Source organism: Mustela putorius, unplaced genomic scaffold, assembly GCF_011764305.1.
Source record: "Mustela putorius furo isolate JIRA1106 unplaced genomic scaffold, ASM1176430v1.1 tig00003909_pilon_pilon_pilon, whole genome shotgun sequence".
Lineage (NCBI taxonomy): Eukaryota > Metazoa > Chordata > Mammalia > Carnivora > Mustelidae > Mustela > Mustela putorius.
The window spans coordinates 30,219,441-30,243,190 of record NW_025422057.1 but is presented as its reverse complement, the minus strand read 5'-3'; the positions used below and the strand labels follow the sequence as shown (position 1 = coordinate 30,243,190).

The 23,750-nt window shown below is 42.4% G+C and overlaps 1 protein-coding gene across 1 annotated transcript in view; it reads left to right on the top strand.

Annotated features, from left to right (window-relative positions):
- Positions 1-3,021: 3,021 nt before the first annotated feature.
- PI4K2A (phosphatidylinositol 4-kinase type 2 alpha) overlaps positions 3,022-23,750 on the top strand; it is a 31,045-nt gene continuing 10,316 nt past the window's right edge. Inside the window, exons 1-4 of the mRNA XM_004749541.3 lie at positions 3,022-3,587; positions 10,904-11,104; positions 16,104-16,235; positions 16,592-16,745. Of these exons, the coding sequence (XP_004749598.1) occupies positions 3,153-3,587; positions 10,904-11,104; positions 16,104-16,235; positions 16,592-16,745 (922 nt within the window). The 5' untranslated portion in view covers positions 3,022-3,152. The remainder of the gene's footprint in view (positions 3,588-10,903; positions 11,105-16,103; positions 16,236-16,591; positions 16,746-23,750) is intronic.

Genomic DNA, 23,750 nt, shown 5'->3' with positions numbered 1-23,750 from the left:
TAAAATCTTAAAAAAAAAAAAAAAAAAGGAAAAGAAAATTAATCTGGTAGTGATGTTCAGAGATAACCAGAGAGATTGGAAGTAGAAGAGCAAACTCAAGCTATTTTAATAATGTAGAAAAGAGGGGTGCCTGGGTGGCTCAGTGGGTTAAAGCCTCTGCCTTTGCCTCCGGTCATGATACCAGGATCCTGGGATCAAGCCCCGCATCCGGCTCTCTGCTCCGTGGGGAGCCTGCTTCCTCCTCTCTCTCTGCCTGCCTCTCTGCCTACTTGTGGTCTTTGTCTGTCAAATAAACAAATAAAATCTTAAAAAAAAATAATGTAGAAAAGACGTCTTGAGAGTCTCAAAAGTAATGTGGCATCAGAGAATATGGAAAGAAAGGGAGTACATAATGATGTAGGAAAGATGTTGGGGTTCAGAGCCAATGGCCTAGAAAGAATTTTTGAGACATCTTCAGTGTAAAAAGGTGGTTTTATTAAAGCATAGGGGCAGAGCACAGGGACAGGACCTGTGGGCAGAAAGAGCTGTACTAGGGTAATGAAGAGTGACTGGTTATATACTTTCAAGTTGTGAGGGGGTTAGACATAGTGTAAATCTCTAAGGAATTTTGGAAATAAGGTTTCCAAGACCTTGAGGGGACTAGCTCTTGTTAGGAAAAGGTCATTTATTACTTTCTAATAAAACCTTAGTCATGAGACCCTTCAATGTGTATTGGTGGGTCATAGGATTGGGTTGACGGCCAACAGATATCTTGGGGGTAGAGATAAAGGAAGTTTCCAAAGAAATTTTTATATGTTGAAGTAGACTTACAGGATGGGGTGTGGGGATCGTTGGGATAATGTTAAGCTAAGCATTTTCCCTTAGCAAAGTATTAATGTCAGGACAGCTGAGTTCCTAGAGAAATGTCACTCTGCCTGTTTTAAGTACTTGTGAGTGGGCTTTAAGTAGCAGGGAAATTTAATTCTTCTTTTGCCTTTGCTTCCCACAACACATATGAAACACATCTCATAGAGATATTTAACAAGAGACAATATAGTGTTAAAAGCATTGAGCTAGTCTGCCTAGCTGCATGACCACATGCAAGTCACTTTACTCATTTTCCAAAATCATAAGATCTGTAATGCCGTTTATGTGTAATTCAGTTATATTCATGTAATTTACAAGAAACAATATCTCGCATTTGGTGAGTGCTAGCTCTTCATAGGTAATAGAGAATATATTAATATATTGACCTTTTTTTTTTTTTGGTCCAGTAGAACAAGTTCTAAGTGGTAGAATCAAAAATAGATTTTGAGAATTTCCCTTAGAGTTCTCAAGGGAGAACTCTAAATCTTGCAGCTTTCCTTGACAATAATTTGAAGCTTATGGGCTAAATGAGATGAATAATACCAAGAGATCATCTTTGTGGATGTGACCCCTGGGGTGCAAGAGGCAAGTATTACTGAATTATTTGGTGTCTGGATGGAAAGGAAAATACATGTCTTCTAACTAAAAGAGGAAACTGTATGGAAAACTGTATGAACCTTTGCCTAAAATGGTTTACATGCCAAAAAAAGTTTAAGGCATTCTCACACTTACAATTAAACAATAGTTTTTTCAGTGCAATTCAATGCAGTTCAGTACTTCTAGTATTTCTAGTACTGTGACAATAATTTGATTCAAGGAAGAATGACTATGAAATATTGGTTACAATATGGCTGATTATCTCCTGTGAAAACCCATGTCTCTAGTCTGCTGGTGATTCTAAGCACAAAAACAAAAACAACATCAATGATAAAAATGTGGTACCATTTGTTGAGTATACTAATCACTGTGCTAAGTGTTTTACTATCTTGATTCTTATTTGAGGGAGGGATGATCATTTTTAGTGCACTTTTTAGGTACTAAGCACTATGCCCAGTGTTTTATATACATTATCATCATTCTTATTTAATTGAGGAAGGGATAGTAAAACACTTAGCACAGGTGGCCTTCAAACTCAAATGACTTTGATTCCCTCTTTTCTCCCTCTCCCCTTATCTAATTACATTCTTTCTTTAAAACCTATCTCATACAATGACCTCTTTAAGGCCTTTGCTGACTTTCTAGCCTACCCCCAAATCACTGATCTTCTATTATGAGTTTTCAGTTTTCAGTGTTGGCGCCTTTACTCTTGCTGCCTCAGAGAGCTGTATGTCTTCCCCGTGAGGGCAAGGACAGTTTTTTCTTCTCTTTTCCGCTAATAAAAATATACAGAGTCCCTGTCGTGTCTGGACAGCAAGGTTTTACAGTGGTGAATAAAACAGTCACGTACTCAGCTCAGGGAACTTTCTAATCTAATAAGATCATATCTTTCTTCAATGGACAAAGAAGCATAGAGCATTCGGGCCGGACACTGTGTAAATTGCATTAGGCCTGTGGTTTTTAAAAACCTTTTTATTTAGGTAGATTAGGGATTTTTTAAAAGATTTTGTTTATTTATTTGACAGAGATCACTAGTAGGTAGAGAGGCAGGCAGAGAGAGAGAGGAGGAAGCAGGCTCCCTGCCGAGCAGAGAGCCCTATGCTGGGCTCGATTCCTCATGACCTGAGCAGAAGGCAGAGGCTTTAACCCACTGAGCCACCCAAGCCCCCAGATTAGGGATTTTTGTTTCTTTGCTTCAGTTTTGTCTCTCTAGAATTTAGGACATAGTAAGTGCTTGATAAGTGTTTAATGAATGCATGATTGAATGAATGCAGATACAAAGATTAGATTTCTCTACTTTCATAGCAGGTTGGTTCATAGTACACACTCAACAAATGACTGATTAAGAAGTCTACTGAAAGCTCCTAAAGACAGGTCAGCAATTGAAGCTAGGGGAGGGGCTGGGCTGGTAAAAACAGGGGGCGTGTCTGACCCGGGTTTGGCTCCTGGAGCATGCGCAATCTCCACAGACGGTGACGGGCGAAAAATGCGGAGGGCGCGATTACGTAGACGCTAGTTCTGATTGGCTACCGTTCGCGCGCGAGGGGTCGTGCCTACTCGTCGCCAAGTAAACAGGCTAGGTGAGGGCGGGGCCAACGAGGCGCCGCGACCTGGTTGGCCAGGCGTGGGTTGGGGGTTTCGCGGATTGGTCCCGGCCGGGAGCTCAGCTGTGTGGAGCGCACCGGGACTCGGAGCCGGCGGCCTGAGGGATGGACGAAACGAGCCCACTGGTGTCCCCCGAGCGGGCCCAACCCCCGGACTACACCTTCCCGTCCGGCTCGGGCGCTCACTTTCCGCAGGTGCCGGGGGGCGCGGTCCGAGTGGCGGCGGCTGCCGGCCCGGCACCCTCTCCGCCGGGCTCGCCAGGCCACGACCGCGAGCGGCAGCCGCTGCTGGACCGGGCTCGGGGCGCGGCGGCCCAAGGCCAGACCCAAACCGTGGCGGCGCAGGCCCAAGCCCTGGCCGCCCAGGCGGCGGCGGCGGCCCACGCCGCGCAGGCCCACCGCGAGCGGAACGAGTTCCCGGAGGACCCCGAGTTCGAGGCGGTAGTGCGGCAGGCCGAGCTGGCCATCGAACGCTGCATCTTCCCCGAGCGCATCTACCAAGGCTCCAGCGGAAGCTACTTCGTCAAGGACCCTCAGGGGGTGAGAGCGGGGTGGGGGCCGCCGCCGCCCCCGCCTTCGGGGAGGGTGGGCCTGTCCGGGGGAGTTAGCCGCTTCGCACAGCGAGAGGGAGAAGGGGGGTTGAAAGGCTGCGAAAGGGAGAAACTTCACAGTGCAGAGCCCCTTGGCAAGATTTTGGAATGCCCCTGAGGACTGGAGATGGAGAAGCTCTGCGGACTGAAGAAATAAATCAGAACCTATTTGGTGGGGGAGGAGTGAGCGGAGAATGAAAAGAGGAAATTGACCAGATACAGGCGAGGGGCCCGGCGGTGTGGTGGGGCAATCGGCCTGTCGACAGAGACGCGCGGGGAGATGCTGCCTTCTAGTAGGTTCCTTAGCTTTAAACTACGGAGACTGCTATTCGGCCATTGTCCTACAGATTTGAGCTTTGGGCCCATTTTCTCTTTTTGGACCGAACCAGCGTTGTCGCTGTTCCCTGGAGGACGGGTGATCGATCAAGGGATCTGAGGGTTCAGTTCCAGCCTTCTGTGTTGTGGGGATCTACCACCGTCCCAGGGCTCTTACTGGCAGACGTCAGTGATGGAGTGGGTGGACTTAAACCAGTTTCATCTGTCCTGGTTATTGCTCACTTCTGGGAAATTGTTCAAATTCTTTTTTATCGTTCTTCAGTAAAGAATGCGGAGTTTTAGAAACACAGGACTGCCTGCTACATTTTACTTTTATTTCTCTCCCAGGACTATCAGCAGTTTGCTTTTTAGCTAAGGCAAAGCTGACCTTTATTTTGTCCCTTGTATGTGTTTAAAGGGGGATGGGGATGATTGGGTTGGGAATGGACATGGGGTGACCAGGGCAGCTGAGAGGTGACTTTATTCTTTTGATAGCTGCAGAAGAATTTAAGGCATTTATATCAAACCAGAGGTATCATTGGAATATCAGTGGGTCAAACCATGTTTTTCCTGTCAGAGTTCTCAGATGGGCCAGAATGGTTTATTGGAAAAATACACTATTGTTATACTTATTAAAATAATGGTTGTCAAATCCTGCGAATTTTCATTGCATTTCTCCTGTGTGAACTCTTTAGCTGGGTGGTGTGCTGTTCTTTTTTTTTTTTTTTTAAAGATTTTATTTATTTATTTATTTGACAGAGATCGCAAGTAGGCAGAGAGGGAGGCAGAGAGAGAGAGAGAGAGAGAGAGAGAGGGAAGCAGGCTCCCCAGGCTCCCCAGGCTCCTCGCTGAGCAGAGAGCCTGAGGCGGGACTCGATCCCAGGACCCTGGGATCAGGTCTGACCTGAACCGAAGGCAGAGGTTTTAACCCACTTAGCCACCCAGGTGCCCCTGGTGTGCTGTTCTTGTAGGAGTGCTGAGTGGCCAGGATGGACTCTGACTTGTAGCCCTTGGTTGGGTTCATTGAATGATCTGGTCATTCTCCCAGATGTTGTTGTTCCTGAATTATCAAGAACCAGAAGGCAATTCTGCCATCAATGCAGTTAACATAAACTGAATTGGGGAAGTTGGGGAAAACTTTGAGAATAAGAGGTCTTTCCAAGTCTGTCAAGTAAGGGAGCAGTGAGTTAAATTGAAAGCTCAAAGGGGAACCATTACTTCTAGAAGAAAAGGAGAGTGGGTATCCTGAAGCCTAAATGTTAGCAATATACTTTTGTTTTTTATGTAAGTGTTTTTTATTTTTTATTCCCTTTTTTTTTTTATCTTGTTGGCTGATGTAAGAAGGGGCTAATTATCTTTAATAGGTATAGGAACAGGAGGAAGGTTTTTATTTTTCTTTCATGACACTATTACAGCTTTGTTGGAAGTGTGTCAGGTCAGCTGAGAAGTGATCTGGTGCTCTGGCAGGTGGGAGTAATAAGATCTCTCACTTCTACCTGGCAGGTAAAGCACTACCACCTCTGTGCATAGGCTACAGAGAATGACAGAAGATTACGGGTATGTTTCTTGGTGATTTGTAGGACCCCAGGGTCTAAAATTTCCTGGCCACTGCCCTTTCTTAGAGAGGAAGTCGAAACACATATGCCCTGACAAAACTTACTGATATAACCATCTTGCTCACATTGAAGAAAATGTGGTTCAGAGCAGAGGACCACTTCCTAAATGCTGTGGTGAGTTTCAATGAACCACAGACCCCCTGTGGTTGGTCGTGTCATCTTTGACCCTGCTCCAAATGTGTTTGTTTATTTTATTTAATAAATGCATAGATAGCACTTACTATATGCTATGTAATGTTTTAAGTGCTTTACGAATAATAATTCACTTAGCACTTAGAGCAATACCCTTGGAGGTAGGTACTGTTATTATCCCCACAGATGATGACAATGATGACATCAGGGCACATAGTGTAACTAATATGCTTAGGGTCTTAACAGCTAGTAAGTGGGAGGCAGGATTCAGATCCAGACCAACTGGCTCCAGAATTCATGCTCCTAAGCACTATGCAGTGCTGCCTTAAAGTTAGTCATCTGAATTTCTGCTTCCCCTTTTCATCTTCCATATTGGTTAAGATTATATTTGGCTATTTGGCAGAAAATTTAAAATAATAATGACTCGAATAAAGGTACATTGAACTCTTCGTAGATGAACTCTCATAGATGAGCTCTCTAGGCTGCCTAGGGCTGGCATGACAATATGAACAGTGTGCATCCTTCCATCCAGCTGGTGAGCCATCCCTAGCATGTGGGTTCCACTTCATGATCCAAGATGGCTGCTCAGACTGCAGACATCTTGTCTGTTTTTCAGCCAGTTGGATGAAGGAAAAGAGAGGAAGAGTATGCCCTCTTCCTTGAAGATATTTCCTAGAAGTCTCACCAGACTGTTTTTATATTCTGTTGTCCAGAATTTAATGGCAGTAGTGGTTGGGAACTGTAGTCTTTATTTTGCCTCACTAAAAATGCGAAGTCCCACGTCCAAGGAAGAAGAGGGAACAGAGATTGGAGGATCCAGCAGATTCTGCCAGAGCTGCTTTTGGAGCTAAAGAGGATGGAAGGTTCTTGAAGATAATAGCCCTGATTTCATTTTCCAATTTAGGATGGTTTCTCCCTCAGGGCAAGCAAGTGGGGACCTAGAGACAAGTAAGATGGAAAATGCTAGATCAGAAAGCATGGTAGAGAGTGCTCATATTACCCTCCTCACTTGCATTCTTGTGCTTTCTGGTCTTATGCTCAGTCACCTATGAAAATATTTTTTGAGCATTTTCTGTTTTGTGAGGCTAGTAATACTATATGTTCATATTGCCAAGAATCATAGAATAGCATGTGATTCATTAATTGGTTAAGAAGATTAAATGCGATAGCACACATGAGAGCCCCATGGCATAGTTCCTGGTGCTTAGCAGGAGCTCAGAGTATTTTGGTTTTTGTTAGGTTAATGTCCACTGACCTCTGGATTAGCCTTTCTTGGATACATGGCACTGAATAAAGCAAAAGTAGTATAATTTTGAGATGATGATTTTATGAACGCTGAGAATAGTAATTTAATAGATAATGCTAATTGGTGTCTGCTTCATAATTTTAAAGATACTGCTTATATGTTTTAGGAACTAGGACTTATATCAGTAATTTGCAGTCTTTTAAAAATACTTATCCATCAAGACCTTGTCATGAATATTGTACAGGTTTTTTTTTCATTTTTCAAATATAAAATTGTGTTAGTATGTAATACTGAGTGTACTTCTTTCAACTACCTGTGCCCTCCAAAGAAATTCTGATGTCCTTACACATGGTTGAGAGCAACACTGATAGCCCAATAAAGAATAAAGATCGCAAAGAGAATAATTCTCTTAATTCTTATTAATTTATTTGAGAGAGAAAGAGTGAGAGAACGCGTGCAAGCACAGAGGGAAAGGGATATGCATACTCCCCATGGAGCAGAGAGCCGAACTTGGGGCTCAATTACTGGGACCCTGAGATCACGACCTTAGCTGAAGGCAGATGCTTCACTGACTGAGTCACCCAGGCACCCCAAGAATAACTTTTTTTTTTTAACTAGAATGTTAAGAGGTAGTCAAGTTTGTATGTCATATTTAGATATACTTCTTGAGGTTTTTAAACATCATTACCACCTATTTTAGGGACCTTTCCTAGGCCACCAGTTGTAATGGTTGAGACAGGTTGGGTTATTGACAGTGGATAGGAAAATAAATACAGGCTAAATCTCTTCTGTTTCATTTTATTTGGATCCCATCTTCTTTCGGGGCCTAATAGATTTGGAGTAACCCATCCCTCTCTTTTCTAAGAGTTAATATGTAAGTAAGGCTTCTTTGCCTAAATAGGAGTGCTATTTCTATCTAACTGTTAATACAGAATATAGGGGTTCTCAGAGTGAGGCCGTAAGACCTGTAGGCATATTTTTAGGGGTGCACAGTGAAAATTATTTTTCTAGCCGTTTTAAGACTGTCTGCCATTTTCATTCTCACTTCCTTATGAGTGCGTAGTAGAGATTTCCAGAGGCTACTTGATATGTGATATTGAAACAGATTGAATATTAAGGAAGATGTGAAAATGCAGTTGCCTTTTATTAAGCCAGACACTAGAGAGGTTTGCAAAATTAGAATAGAGTGCCTCCCTTTTCATTAAAAATTGTTTTTGAAAATGGTTATATTTCTTTTTTTTTATAATTTTTTATAAACATATAATGTATTATTAGCTCCACGGGTACAGGTCTGTGAATCACCAGGTTTACACACTTCACAGCACTCATCATAGCACACACCTGCGCCAAAAATGGTTATTTTTCATAAAGACATAACATCTATATTAACATATATTAGGTTAATTTTTATGAAGTGAATTAACAGTCTTAACATTTGTTTTAATTTGTAATACAGCAGATGTAGGTTTTACCCACATAAACAAAAGTTTTGTAGATCTTTAATAATTAAGAGTTTAAAGGAATCTTCAGACCAAAATGTTAGAGAATCATCAGCTTCACGTTTACCAAATTAAAAAGAAAAAACTTTTATTAGAAGTTATTTCTGGGTATTTCACTGTACAATATGAGTGATGTGCTTGAACTATCTTAAATTTTAGCCTTGCATAATGCCCTCCTCCTTGGGGCTGCTAGATAGAGAAACCCTTTTTCTTTCCGGTCCCAGAATTTGGTTGTGGGTTTTGACCCCTGCCAGTGAGTAAGTGGCCTCTTGATTCCTGTGCAGTTCTCTTTGGATCCCAAGCACCATTGCTGCTGCTGCTTAAGCTCCCTGTACCTCAGCCCCTTCATTAAAGGAAGGTTAGTCAGTGGGTGGTAAGGAAAGGTGTTTGAAAAACATCGGCATCAAATAGAAGCTTACTGCAAACTAAATGTAAGAAAGGAATTGAAAGTAGAGAGGAGAGAGAAAAATCAGGCAGTAGACATTTTCTTTCTCAACCAAATAATGGTGGGGTGCCTTTCTGATTCAACTGGTTCTAGAATAGTCTTAAGTATTCAGTCTTAAGTATACAGCTGAAAATGTGAAGTTCGTATTAGCTTTGGAAATTAGGCCTGAGGCTGTGTCTTGTATCAGCTAGCAAACCTGCAGTGCTCACATACTGTCTTACACAAATGACATACTGAGCACGTTAGCAGAACTGAATTGAACTGAAGGCCATGCTTAGTCCCAAAGGGCACTTGTCTCCCTTTCTGCCTAATACCTTTCTGTTCCTCCATCCTTCTCACACTACAGTAGCTCCATTTGTCCAGTCCAGACGTTATTATTTAATGAACCCTGTGTGATACTGAGGTAGTGATGATCACTAATGCTTTCACAGTCCTCAGGATGCTTTTCAATTCTCCTGTCAGAGGGAAATGGTGAAGTTTGAGAGGTGAGTCTATAAATGAGACTTTGGCTGTGATCTTGGCCTTCAGGTTCTGCTTTCTTTAATGGAGGTATTTAAGCCTCAGTCCTAGTGTCTTTCAGCCTCCATAATAGGGTTGTTTTGGTCTTCCTCCCACTGGGAACCGGCCTGCCGAACTCCACTTTGTACCTCAGTTGAACTGACTCAGGTTGTGGCATGGGCCTCAAGCTGTCCATGGTTTTATTGTCTAGTTCTAGAGCATTATCATGGACTCATTGGTCATTCTCTGAGTGACAGGAACTCCTTGTTACTGCTGCTGTGTGGTTTGGAGCTCAGGGTTCCTGGGGCAGAGACAGAAAGATTGCTAACTTGGGCCTTTTGCTAGACATTTTGGATAAAAAGGTAATTCTGAAGACTTAGGTTATGAATTTAAGCACTTAACTTTTCCCAGTGAATCAGTAAGGTTGTTTGTGTTTAAAATAAAATTATTCCTTTGGAGGGAGGAGAGTTCTGTATTTTTCTAGTCCGCTCAGATTCTTGTAAGACTTGAACTAGTCTCAAGAAGGACCAATTATTTTTGGAGACATGCATCTAGCCAATTCCTAATATGAGCACATACTTAATGCAGGCAGATGGGCGTATGTTTTCTGCTGTGACCTGCCTGTCAGGAAGTGACACCCACAGGAAAATGTCTTATGACCCAGACTAGCTTGAGTTGGCTGTGGAGTGAGAGAGAGGGAGAGTCATATGATACAAAGATGAATCACTTGGATAGCATATTTGCTTTTCTTCCTTTGAAAATACCAGTTTGGGGACTAGAGGGAATGAGACAAATGTGAAATAACCATGGAGGGCTGCCTGGCCTGGGGAAGAAGACTCCAGAAGGGAGGCCCATTGTTTCAGGGTTACAGCAGCATCCCGGATTTCTAAGAACCTCTGAGGGTTAAGTTTTCACCTGCAAGAGAAGATGGGTTTTAGTCTTTGTGGCCTCTCATGTCCTGATTTCTTGTCTATCAGAGTTACTTAAAAGAACCCAATTCTAAGGTGGCAGATTCTTTTTCCTGCTGTGAGTTTTCCCTTCCATTGCTTTCTTAGTTTGTCATTCCTAAACTTTTTATTTTAAGATTTTGTTAACACCCGGGGAGTGGCATAGTAAGGCTGATAGAGGAAGTCAAACACTGATGGAGTTAACCTCATTCCATAATACCTTACTAATTTCCTTTCAGTTGATACTTTTTTGAGCCTTTACCTAATTGTTGCAGAACAAGTTTGTATGAATTCACCTTGGAAGTTGGGGTTTGATGGTGTTAAAGTCTGTTTTACCATGTATACTAGGCATGGCATCTTCTTTGGCCACAGCCCTTTCTGGCAGTGGGACAGTTAGCTGCACACATGAGCCGTGTCTTCCCCTTACAAGCTGGGGAGAAGCCAGTGTCTGTCTTTAAGGATTGTCTTCCTATGCCTTCTCGTTTCTTTCTAGAGTCCTGCTGACCTGGTCTGTAACCCACTTTAATTAATTTGCCTTTAACATCCTATTTTTCTTTTCTCTCTGTAGAAAATCATTGCTGTCTTCAAACCCAAGAATGAAGAGCCATATGGGCACCTTAATCCTAAGTGGACCAAATGGCTGCAGAAGCTATGCTGTCCCTGCTGCTTTGGCCGTGACTGCCTTGTCCTCAACCAGGGCTATCTCTCAGAGGCAGGGGCCAGTCTGGTGGACCAAAAACTGGAACTCAACATTGTACCCCGTACAAAGGTCAGTGACCTGTCACCAGGGAGCCTTGATCCCTATCCAGAGTTTTCCTGGGCCTAAGTCCTGCTACATGTTAACCGAGCTATTAGGTCTAAGGAGGACTATGTATGCTCTGAATCTAGGGCTCTCAGCCTTTTTGGAGGGAAGGTGGTAGGTTTAGGCTCATGATTTGATGGAAGCTATCCTGAGAAGGATACATGTAAAAGTTTTGCATACAATTTCCGGAAATTCACTGACCCTCTGATGCATATTTATGGGTTTTCCAGGTCTTTTGGTCCCAGGTAAACTGCAAGCTGGTTAGAAATCTGGCTACTTTTGTAGCTCGTTGTCTTAAATTTCCAAGCTATTCCTTGATTTAGATATGTTCTAAAACGGACTAACTGATGTTAGCTAGTCACTAAAGTAAAGTCTGGCAGGAAGGAGTCTAGGGTGGGCTGAGGGTTAAAGTAAAGTAAAGTAAAGGCTTGGACATGTACAGAGAACTGACCTGGAATTCTCATCAATCTTTATGCTATGGGAGACTGGTACTTAACTGAACATAACAAAATTGGGGTCCCAGATCTAGGTAAATCCACACTTAGAATGAATTTGCACACACCTTATATGTATGATAGACTTAGCTTAGGTTCTAATCCCTACCACCCCCCAAGTATGCTGAAATAACAGAATTGATTGCATACATTTTAGGAAGTTTACTGATGCCAGGTGAAGAGCCCCTGTACTACAGGGTGTCAGTGGAACTTTCCAAAGGTTTTGAGGGGAAGGAATGCCTGCTGGTCAGCATATGAACATTCAAGGACACATCATCACCCATTTAGTATGTGTGGCTACCTGAGATTTAGTAACAACTTAAGGTGAAGCTCTGATCTGCTGCCCTAAGGCTGCAGGGGCATCTTTGTAGCTATGGGCTTTAATCCTCTGAGAATTTGATGAAGGCTGGAGATCTCACTCCCAGAAAAAATTCATATATTTGCAATTGTTGTTTTGCATGTAATTTCACGGAGATGGTTCATGGATTGCTTGGAGTCCATTCCTTGGCCTTGTAGAGACCATGCCAATAGACTAAAGACCCCCGCTTGAGGTTTTCTTTGCAGGTTTAGGTAGTAGACTCTGGCCAAAGAGATGGGTCAGCAGACAGGAGCTTCCCTTCAAACCTCTTTTTTTCTGTTTTCCCAGGGTATTTTAGAGAAATTATGATTGTTTTGGTTGTTTAACTGCTCTTTTACAGCCAAACTCCAAACAATAAGCCAGCTGGTTTGTAAGTTTGTAGAAGTCAGGGACCACTTCTTGAAATTTCCTTTTATTCTCAGCCCCTAGCAAAGTACTGTGGTTTTTTGTTTGTTTGTTTGTTTTGAGAGAAAGAGTATGCAAGTGAGACAGAGGGTGGGGTTGATTTGCTTCCCAAATCACAGGCAGGTTCCATGCTCAGTGCAGTCCCACAATCTTGAGATCATGACCTGAGCCAAAATCAAGAGTCGGACACTAAACTGACTGAGCCACCCAGGTGCCCCAAGCAGAGTACTGTTTTTATAGTAACTATTCCGGAAGTGCCAGCCGAATGACTGAGTGAATGTCAGACCATGAGGGACAATCCTAGAGATCCCCCAACTCAAATCTATTGGGAGAGTGTTGACTTATAGCTCCCACTGGCATCTGGCCTTATACAGTTCATTCTTCCTTTTACGCTTTTGTTCTGTCTGTACACAGAGTTAAATAGCACACTTGAATGTCTTGCATGATAATTAACGCTCCAAAGATCTCCTGCCTAACCTGAATTCCTCCTACTAGGCCCTTCCTAGACTCTAAACATTCTTTTAAATACTTGTGCTCATTGCTGTAATTGCCTTTCTTTACGGTAAGTAGCAGTCTGCACAGGGCCTTGTGCCTGTCCTGCCTGTGCTTTTGGAGTGTAGTACCTAGGAATGAGGGCTGGAGTCCAAATTCTGGCTCTGCAGCTCTTTATTGAGTGACCCTTGGCAAATCACTTAAGACAGTCTCACACGCTTTGCCTGCTCGGTTCCTCACTATAAAAATAGGGTTATAAATAGTTCCTACTTTATGGGGTGGCTATTAAGATTACACAGGATAATCCATGTAAAACACGTTGCCTGGTGCCTTTGCACAATGTAAATGCTCCATATGTCTTAGCTTGTGGTACTTTTATGACCATTCTTACCATAACAGAATGTCACCTGCCAGGGTCCTGTTCTTCCCCATCTCTGCTCTTCCTTTTTCCCTGTTAGAGAATCTTAATGTGGCTTGATGATCTTTTGCATCAAAGCAACAAAATATTCATCTTCCATGAGACTGAGATGAGACAGAATCTTGCAAGTTTAACCTATAGCTGCTGGAGAATAGTGAAAGGACGTCTCCCCCCTCCCAGCCTCCCCACCTTTGTGACAGGAGTCTATCCAGTTGATGAGAGCAGCTGTCACTGTGGGAACAGGGCTCATGTTATGATGGAGCTTCAAATAGTAAGGCTTCAGGTCTCGCTCGATAGCTTGTTTTCTGCTCTCTGTTCCTGTGAGGTTTCGGGGTATGATAGTTTCATTAGTCATAGAGAAAAAAGCGGGTTGTTACAGAGAGTGATGGAAAATAAATCTGGGTGGTGGGGAATGGGTGGTTTATTGCTTGAGAGAGTGAGGGTTTTCACTGTGGAAACTGGCAAGATATTCTTAGGAAAGGCTTTTTTCTCCTTAATTCCTGTGCATGTGTTTCCTGGGCACAGAGTGCCAACCTACTATACCTAGCACATCCATTGTAGACACTTGCATTAACTTTGGATGGACAGATGAACGGAGAGGAGGGAGGGAATGATTCTATCTCTCTTTCTGAGTCATAGGCACAATAATTAGTTATTTGTAATGAACTTTGCAAGGCTTAAAAAAGAATTTTCTTTTAAATCTGATTTTAGTTTTTATATGCTGAGACTCAGTTGTTGCTCTCTCTGAAAGAAGCTTATAACTCATTCATGCATTCACTTAATAAATATTTAATGAGCATGTGCCAGGCACTATGTTAGATACTGAGGCTGCTAATATGCATAAAGTAAGATGTTCTCTTTTTCCCCAGATCTCTTTAGTCTTAAGAGAGAGGTTAGAGGGGTGCCTGGGTGGCTCAGTGGGTTAAAGCCTCTGCCTTCAGCTTGGGTTGTGTTCCCAGGGTCCTGGGATCGAGCCCCGCATCAGGCTCTTTGCTCAGTAGGGAGCCTGCTTCCTTCCTTTTCTCTTTCTGCCTACTTGTGATCTCTATATGTCAAATAAATAGATAAAATCTTAAAAAAAAGAGAGGGGGGGTTAGATGTACAAGTGGATAATCACAAGACGGTGTGATAAGGGTGATAATGGATATATCTACAGATGATAATGGATATATCTACGGATTACAGTGATATCACTACAATTTGACAATCAAGTGTAATGATTTTTTTTTAAAGATTTTATTTATTTGACAGAGAGAGACACAGCGCAAGAGAGAACATAAGCAGGGGGAGTGGGAGAGGGAGAAGCAGGCTTCTCTCCAAGCAGGGAGCCCAAACCGGGACTTGATCCCAGGACCCTGGGATCATGACCTGCCGAAGGCAGATGCTTAACAACTGAGCCACCCAAAAGCCATCTGCCTTTGGCTCAGGTCGTGATCCTGGGGTCCTGGGCAGGGAGCTGGGAGCCTGTTTCCACTTCTTCTGCTTCTCCCTCTGCCTCTCTAACCTGCTCATGCTCACTCTTTCTCTTAAAAAAATAAATCTTTTAAAAAAATGTTTTTTTGAGTAGGCAATGCATGCATCTGGTGTGGAGATCAGAAGGCACAATAGGGTAAACGGAGAAGAGCAATTCAGCGTCTCTCCCACCTCTGCCTTCCAGCCACTCCATTTCCTTCCTCAGAGGCAGCTTCCAGTACTAGTTTCTTGTGTAATATTCCAGATATAGTCTGCACAGATATTATATATATATAATCTATATGTATATTGTTATATACATATATATAATCTATGCAGACTATATATTGTATATAATGTATATAATATATAAAATATATATCTAAATATATTATATATATTATATATTGCTATATACATATATAATCTTTGCAGACAATATATATTTTATATATATATAGCAATTCAGTATATATATAGCATATTCAGTAAATATATATATATATATATAGCAATTCAGTAAAGATTAAAGCCCATTTTAATGTTTATCTTTTAATGTTTAATGTTTATTTTTAAAATGTGAATAAATTGGGGCACCTGGGTGACTTGTTCATTAAGTGTCTGTCTTTGGCTCGGGTCATGATCTTGGGATCAAGACCCGCATCAGGCAGCCTGCTCAGCGGGAAGCCTGCTTCACGATCTTCCACTCCCCCTGCTTGTGTTCCTGCTATCGCTGTCTCTCTCTGTCAAATAAATAAATATTTTTAAAAATGTGAACAAATTGCACATAGTGCAGAATTCAAAAGAAATAAAAGGATATAGAGTAAATTGCAATTTGTTTTTATCTGGAGAGAAAATAGGCATTGGGTCCTCTTCTCCCAACCTAGGAGATGGCTTTATTAGTCAGGAGAACTCATGCTAGTTGCTGTAACAACTCCTGAATCTCGGTGGTTTAATGGATTTTGCTCACATCCTAGATTCGTGCCAGTCAGGCAGCTCTCCCTGATCCCGTGTCACTCCCTCTGTGTAGTGACAAGAAATGTAAGATCTTTCTGTGATGTGGTTTTGCCATCTCAGAGCTCTTCATTTCCAGCTACACAGATTGGGGAGTGTGAACTAAGGATAATGGGAGATTTTAGGGGCCAGCCCCAGAACTGATAGTCATACATCGCTTTATCAACATTGCATTGGCCTAAACTATGCATATTAGGAAGGCCGAGGAGTGCATTCCTTATGCATCCACTGGAAGAGGAACAGTGTTGGTAAGTATCCAGCTAGTCTGTGCAGTAGTGGTATGGTTCCTCATACTCAACTGTAACCTAGGTATCTGTTCTCTTTCCACTCTAGGTAGTGTACCTGGCCAGCGATACCTTCAACTATAGTGCCATTGACCGAGTGAAGTCCAGGGGCAAGCGGCTTGCGCTAGAGAAAGTGCCAAAAGTTGGGCAGCGGTTTAATCGCATCGGGCTACCACCAAAGGTATACCCAGCACCTGTGTGGCTTGGGCAAGGTGATGATGTGTGTGGTATGACTATCCCAGTGGTGAAACAAGGCACCTAGAGACTTGTCTATAGGCATGAATATGTCTGAGGCTCCTGTCTCCCTCATTTCTGAGGCCCTAAGGTTTGGGGAATAATTCTCCAGAGAAGAGAGCCCTTCACTTTCTCACTTTACTCCTCCGGCCCATTTAGATGGGCTTCTTGAATTTGTATGGGGAATCCCATGACCTTTTTCTGATATAAATGCCACAGGGCATTATGGGCCACTTGGCTTACTTGTGGGCTCTCTGGACTTGAACAGTGGGGAGATACCTTTTTCCTCCTCTTTGGCTGCAGGTTGGTTCATTCCAGCTCTTTGTTGAAGGCTACAAAGATGCAGACTATTGGCTCCGGCGTTTCGAAGCAGAACCTCTCCCGGAGAACACTAACCGGCAGCTACTGCTGCAGTTCGAGCGGCTGGTGGTGCTGGACTATATCATCCGCAACACTGGTGAGCAGCGCTGGGCAGCCCCGGGCCCGTGCTGGACCACCGGGAGGTGCGCAGAGGCCTGGGGGCTTTTCTAAGTCAGAAGGGCCTTGAAAATACTTTTCCAAGACAAACTTTGTTCAGGCACACTGTGTGTAGTTACCAGAGGTGGTGAGTCCTGGAGCCAGCAGTTACTAACGTTTTATCTTAGCCTCTTTCCCCATCTCAGATGGAAGACACATTGGCTCTCCCCAAGCGACATCAAGAGTACTTTTGTTCTTGATCCCTAGTCACTCATAGTAGCAAGACTATCCCAGGACAGTTTTATCTTTAAGTACCTCATATCCATGCACTCATTTGGTATTTGTCACTTTGTGACTGGCTTATTTTACTTAGCATATGACCCTAAGCTTCATTCATATTGCAGCATATATCAGAATTCTTTCCTTTTTAAGGCTGGATGTACATTGTATGTATATACTGTATTTTGCTTATCCATCCATCAGTGGACAGTTGGATTGCTTCCATGTTTTAGCTTTTGTGACTAATGCTGCTTAACATGGGTGTACAAGTATATTTGAGACACTACTTTCATGTCTTTTAAGTATATACCCAGAAGTGGAATTGCTGGAGAAAATGGTAGTTCTGTTTAATTTTTTTAAAGTGAAATATGGTTAACCTATGTTTAATTTTTAGAGGAACTGCCATCCTGCTTTCCACAATGGCTGCACCGTTTTACATTCCCATTGGTGGCGCACAGGGGTTCCAGTTTCTCTACCTTTTCATCACCCTTGTTGTTTTCTGGGTTTTGTTTTGTTTTTCACTCATAGCCAACCTGATAGGTGTACTGTGGTCTCTCATTGTAATTTTGCATTTCCCTAATGGTTAGTGATGTTGTGAACATCCCTTCATGTACTTTTTGGCCATTTGCGTATCTTTGGAGAAATGTTTGTTCAACTTCTTTCCTATCTTTGAATCAGGTTGTTTTATTGTTGAGTTATAGGAGTTTTTTATATACTCTGGATATTAATTCCTTATCAAATACATGATTTGCAAATATTTCCTTCCATATTGTTGGGTACCTTTTTATTTTGTTTATAGTATCTTTTGATGCAATTTTAAATTTTCATGAAGTCCAGTTTGTCTATTTTTTTAATTTATCATCTGTGCCTTTGGTGTCATATGTAAGAAATTATTGCCAAATCTAATGCCATGAAGCTTTTGCCCTGGGTTTTTGTCTTAAAATTTTTGGTCTTAGAGTTAGGTCATGGATCCATTTTGAGTCAGTTTTTGTATATGGTGTGAGGTAAGGGCCCAGCTTCATTTTCTGTATGTGGATATTCAGTTTTCCCAGCATCATCTGTTGAAAAGATTATCTTTTCATCGTTGAAGGTTCTTTTCACCCTTGTCAAAAACCATTTGATCATATATGCAAAGGTTTATGTCTGTATGGTATTTCATTTGTCTCTGTCTGTCTTTATGCCAGTACCACATTATTTTGATTTCTATAGTTTTGTATTAGGTTTTATTGTGAGAGTTTAGTTTTGTTTGTTTGTTTGTTTTAAAGATTTTATTTATTTATTTGACTGAGCGAGATCACAAGTAGGCAGGAGGCAGGAAGAGAGAGGAAGGGAAGCAGGCTTCCCGCTGAGAGGAGAGCCCTATGTGAGGCTTCACCCAGGACCCCGGGATCATGACCTGACCTGAAGGCAGAGGCTTTGACCCACTGAGCCACCCAGGCACCCCTTGTTTTTTTGTTTTTTTAAGAGAGAGAGGGGGCGTGCTCATGTGTACACAAGTTGGGGAGGAGGGGAAGAGGGAGAGAGAATCCTAAGCAGGCTCCATGCCCAGCACGAAGCCCAAAACAGGCTCCATCTTATAACCCCAAGATTACAACCTGAGCTGAAACCAAGAGTTGGACATCAGCAGACTGAGCCACCTAGGCGCCCCTGCATGGTGTAGTCTTTAGATTTTGTGTTTCTAGGAATTTGGCCATTTCATCTAGGTTATCCAGTTTTTTGCCATACAGTTGCCTATAGTACTTCCTTATAATCTTTTTTTTTTTTTTAAGATTTTATTTATTTATTTGACAGACAGAGATCACAAGTAGGCAGAGAGGCAGGCAGAGAGAGAGAGAGAGAGGGAAGCAGGCTTCCTGCGGAGCAGGGAGCCCGATGCGGGGCTCGATCCCAGGACCCTGAGATCACGACCCGAGCCGAAGGCAGCAGCCCAAACCATTGAGCCACCCAGGTGCCCCTCCTTTTTTTTTTTTTTTTTAAAGATTTTATTTATTTATTTGACAGAGATCACAAGTAGGTAGAGAGGCAGGCAAAGAGAGAGGAAGGGAAGCAGGCTCCCTGCTGAGCAGAGAGCCCGATGCGGGGCTCGATCCCAGGACCCTGAGATCACGACCCGAGCCGAAGGCAGCAGCCCAAACCATTGAGCCACCCAGGTGCCCCTCCTTTTTTTTTTTTTTTAAAGATTTTATTTATTTATTTGACAGAGATCACAAGTAGGTAGAGAGGCAGGCAAAGAGAGAGGAAGGGAAGCAGGCTCCCTGCTGAGCAGAGAGCCCGATGCGGGGCTCGATCCCAGGACCCTGAGATCACGACCTGAGCCGAAGGCAGCAGCCCAAACCATTGAGCCACCCAGGTGCCCCTCCTTTTTTTTTTTTTTTTAAAGATTTTATTTATTTATTTGACAGAGATCACAAGTAGGCAGAGAGGCAGGCAAAGAGAGAGGAAGGGAAGCAGGCTCCCTGCTGAGCAGAGAGCCCGATGCGGGGCTCGATCCCAGGACCTTGAGATCATGACCTGAGCCAAAGGCAGAGGCTTAACCCACTGAGCCACCCAGGCACCCCGCTTATAATCCTTTTTTAAAAATTTTGATATAGGGGTGCCTGGGTGGCTCAGTGGGTTAAGCTGCTGCCTTCGGCTCAGGTCATGATCTCGGGGTCCTGGGATCGAGTCCCGCATCGGGCTCTATGCTCAGCAGGGAGCCTGCTTCCCTCTGTCTCTCTCTCTCTGCCTGCCTCTCCGACTACTTGTGATCTCTCTCTGTCAAATAAATAAATAAAATCTTAAAAAAAAAATTTTTTGATATAATTGGTAATAATGATCTACTTTCATTTCTGATTTTAGCAATTTCAGTCTTTTTTTTTTTTAATTAAATAGCTAAATGGTTATCGGTTCTATTCATCCAGTGAGACAACTCTTGTAGTTTAGTTTTAGAGCATTTAGTTTATTTTTTTTTTTAAAAGATTTTATTTATTTATTTGACAGACAGAGATCACAAGTAGGCAGAGAGGCAGGCAGAGAGAGAGAGAGAGAGGGAAGCAGGCTTCCTGCGGAGCAGGGAGCCCGATGCAGGGCTCCATCCCAGGACCCCGAGATCACGACCCGAGCCAAAGGCAGCAGCCCAAACCACTGAGCCACCCAGGCGCCCCTAGAGCATTTAGTTTATTTATCTATAATGTACGTACAGATATATTTGGATTTTCATCCACGATCTTATTATTTCCTTTCTATTTTGTGTTCTTGTCTTTTTTTCCCCCGCCCCTCCTTCCTATGATCTCTTTTCTTCCTTGTTTTCTAATTAGGAGCACCTGGGTGGCTCATCTAATTAAGTGTCTACCTCTTGATTTCGTCTCAGGTAATGATCTCAAGGTCTTGAGAATGAGCCCCATGTCAGACTCCGTCCTCAGCACAGAGTCTGCTTGAGATTCTTTCTTCCTCTCCCTCTGCCCCTCCCCCTGCTCACACATGCTCTCTAAATAAATAAATAAATAAAAATCTTGAATTATTTTGTTAATATTTCATTTCTCCCCTTTTCTAGCTCAGGAGTTTAAATGCTTTGTCTTTTCTCTTGATGGTTAGTCTAAAGATTATCATGTGACTTTTTGATTTCCCAAAATCTAATTGGTAGAAACCCTTAGCTTCTCCAGGCTTTTGTACTGTTAGCATCATACATTTTAGTTATATATGCATGTATGTATGTATATGTGTCTGTATGTTTGTACATATGTTAAACCACTTTTTTGTAAAACCATAAGGTGATATTGTCATTAGTATTACTGTTATTAATAATAATTATGGAGACGTTTGAGCATATATGAAACCTGTAGGCACTGGTCATTCCAGCCATAACAACTATCAGTCCATGACTAATCCTATCCCATTCACATTTCTGTTTACTTATCTTATTATTATTTATCTTTTTAAATATTTTTATTTATTTGACAGAGAGACATCAAGAGAGGGAACAGAAGCAGGGGAATGAGAGAGGGAGAAGCAGGCCTCCCCCTGAGTAGGCAGCCCAAGGTGGGACTCGGTCCCAGGATCCTGGGGTCATGACCTGAGCCGAAAGCAGACGCTTAACAACGTGTGCCACCCAGGCACCCTCTTCTTTTATTATTTTAAAGCAAATTACAGATCTAATTTTAAAGATTTTATTTATTTATTTGACAAACAGAGATCACAAGCAGGCAGAGAAGCAGGCAGAGAGAGAGGAGGAAGCAGGCTCCCCGCTGAACAGAAAGCCCGATGTGGGGCTCGATCCCAGGACCCTGGGATCATGATCCGAGCCGAAGGCAGAGGCTTTAACCCACTGAGCCACCCAGGCGCCCCCAGATCTAATTTTATTCATAATTATTTAGTGTGTGTCCCTACAAGATAACTTAAAAAAATTATCATTCCACAACAAAGTTAATATTTATCTAGATTTACTAACATATTTACCCATTTTATTGCTCTTTAAATTTTTCCTATATGTCCAAGCTTCTGTTGGGGATAATTTTCCTTTGACTTAGAGAACATATATACATATTTTATTAAGATGTTATTTATTTACTTGAGAGAGAGAAAGAGAGCACAAGCAGGGGAAGAGGCAGAGGGAAAGGGAAAAGCAGACTTCTTACTGAGTGGTGAGCCTGAGGCAGGGCCAGATTTAAGGATCCTGGGATCATGACCCAAGTCAAAGTCAGGTATTTAATCAACTGAGCCACCCAAGTGCCCTGACTTAAAGTTTTTTTTGTTTTTTTTAAAAGATTTTATTTACTTATTTGTCAGAGAGCACAAGTAGGCAGAGGCAGGCAGAGAGAGAGGGAAGCAGACTCCCCGCTGAGCAGAAAGCCTGATGCGGGGCTCGATCCCAGGACCCTGGGACCATGACCTGAGCCAAAGGCAGAGGCTTTAACCCACTGAGCCACCCAGGCACCCCAACCCTGACTTAAAGTTTAATACTAGTCTGCTGATGACGAATTTTAGTTTTGTTTGTCTGAAAACGTCTTTATTTCACCTTCATTTTTGAAGGCTATGTATGCTGGGTATAGAATTTGGAACTGGCAGTTTAGTTAAATAAATCCATTCCGTTGTCTTCTTGTTCCCATGATTTCTGTGAAGTCAGTTGTTCCTGTATTATTGTGGTTTCTTTGAAGGTAATCTCTTTTTCTCCAGCTCCTTTGAGATTTTCCCTGTAGTTGATTTTCAGAATTTTTACTGCAATATGCTTGGTGTAGTTTGCTTTGTATTTATCCTGTTAAGGATTCACAATTTCCCTTGAATCAGTAGTTCGATACCCTTTGTCACTTTTGGAAGATTCTCAGCTATTCTCTCTTTTATTTATTTATTTATTTATTTATTTAAGTTTAAAAACACTTAACATGCACCTCTATACCCAGCATGGGGCTTGAGCTCATGACCCCAAGATCAAGAGTCACCTGCCCTTCTGACTGAGCCATCCAGGAGCCCCTGTTCTCTCTTTAAATGATTACTTCTGCCCATATTTTTCTCCATTCTCAGAAGAGAATCCAATCACATGTTGTTAGAAACACTTTTTTTCCTGGGTGCTTTGTTCTTCTCTTTTTTTTGTGACCTTTCAGATTATTATTTCTGTCTTTGGCAAAATCTACTGTTAAGCTCATCTGTCAGATTTCTCAACTTGGTAACTAAATTTTTCAGTTGTTGAATTTCTGTATGATTCTTTTTTATTGATTCTTGTTTTCTGCTACTATTCTTTTTTTTTTTTAACTTATTTGACAAAGAGAGAGACATCACAAATAGGCAGAGAGGCAAGCGGGGGTGGGGGGAGAGGCAGGCTCCCTGCTGAGCAGAGAGCCTGACTTGGGGCCCGATCCCAGGACCCCGAGACCATGACCCGAGCCAAAGGCAGAGGCCCAACCCACTGAGCCACCCAGGTGCCCTCTGGTACTATTCTTAATCTTGCTTTTTATCTTCTTAGACATATCAAGGATTTTATCTTGAATATTTTAGCGTCTAGATCTTCATTGTTTGGAATCCCTGTAGGTTTTAAAAAATTTTCTGTCTTCTTATTTTTAGTCGTGTCACTATATCTCTTTATATACCTGGTTATTTTTGATTGTCAGATGTTATATATCAAAAATCGTAGAATTATTTGAAAGCCTAGGATGCTGATAAGAGTCCTGTGTAGAAGTTGTTTGCATGTGGCAAGCAGCTAGGGGTACCAGCAATCCAGAGTCACTTTAATTCCAGGTATTGAAGGGAAACTCTGCTTAGTTCCAAGGTGTAGTGGGTCAGGTTTCAACCCAAAGCATGGGTTATTTACCATGGTCTCCTCCCCTTATCAGTCACTGAACTAGGATTTTGTCTTCCCAGCTCCACAAGGCTGTTAGAACACTGTTGCACCTCTCATCCTCTTTATCAGCAGGTGCTCTAGGAGAAAAGAAGCCACAAATAATGGACTTCCTGTCTGAATTGCCTTTCTCTCCCAAGTCTCAACACTTTAACTCTTAATGGTCTTGTTAAAGTCTCCAATACCTTCAAGAGATTTAAAAATATTTTAGGGCACCTGGATGGCTCAGTCGTTAAGCTGCCTTTGGCTCAGGTCATGATCCCGGGGTTCTGGAATCTGAGCCACGCATTGGGCTCCCTGTTCAGAGGGAAGCCTGCTTCTCCCTCTTCCACTCCCTCTGCTTGTGTTCCTTCTCTTACTGTGTCTCTCTCTGTCAAATAAATAAATAAAATCTTAAAAAAAAAATTTATCAGTTTTTTA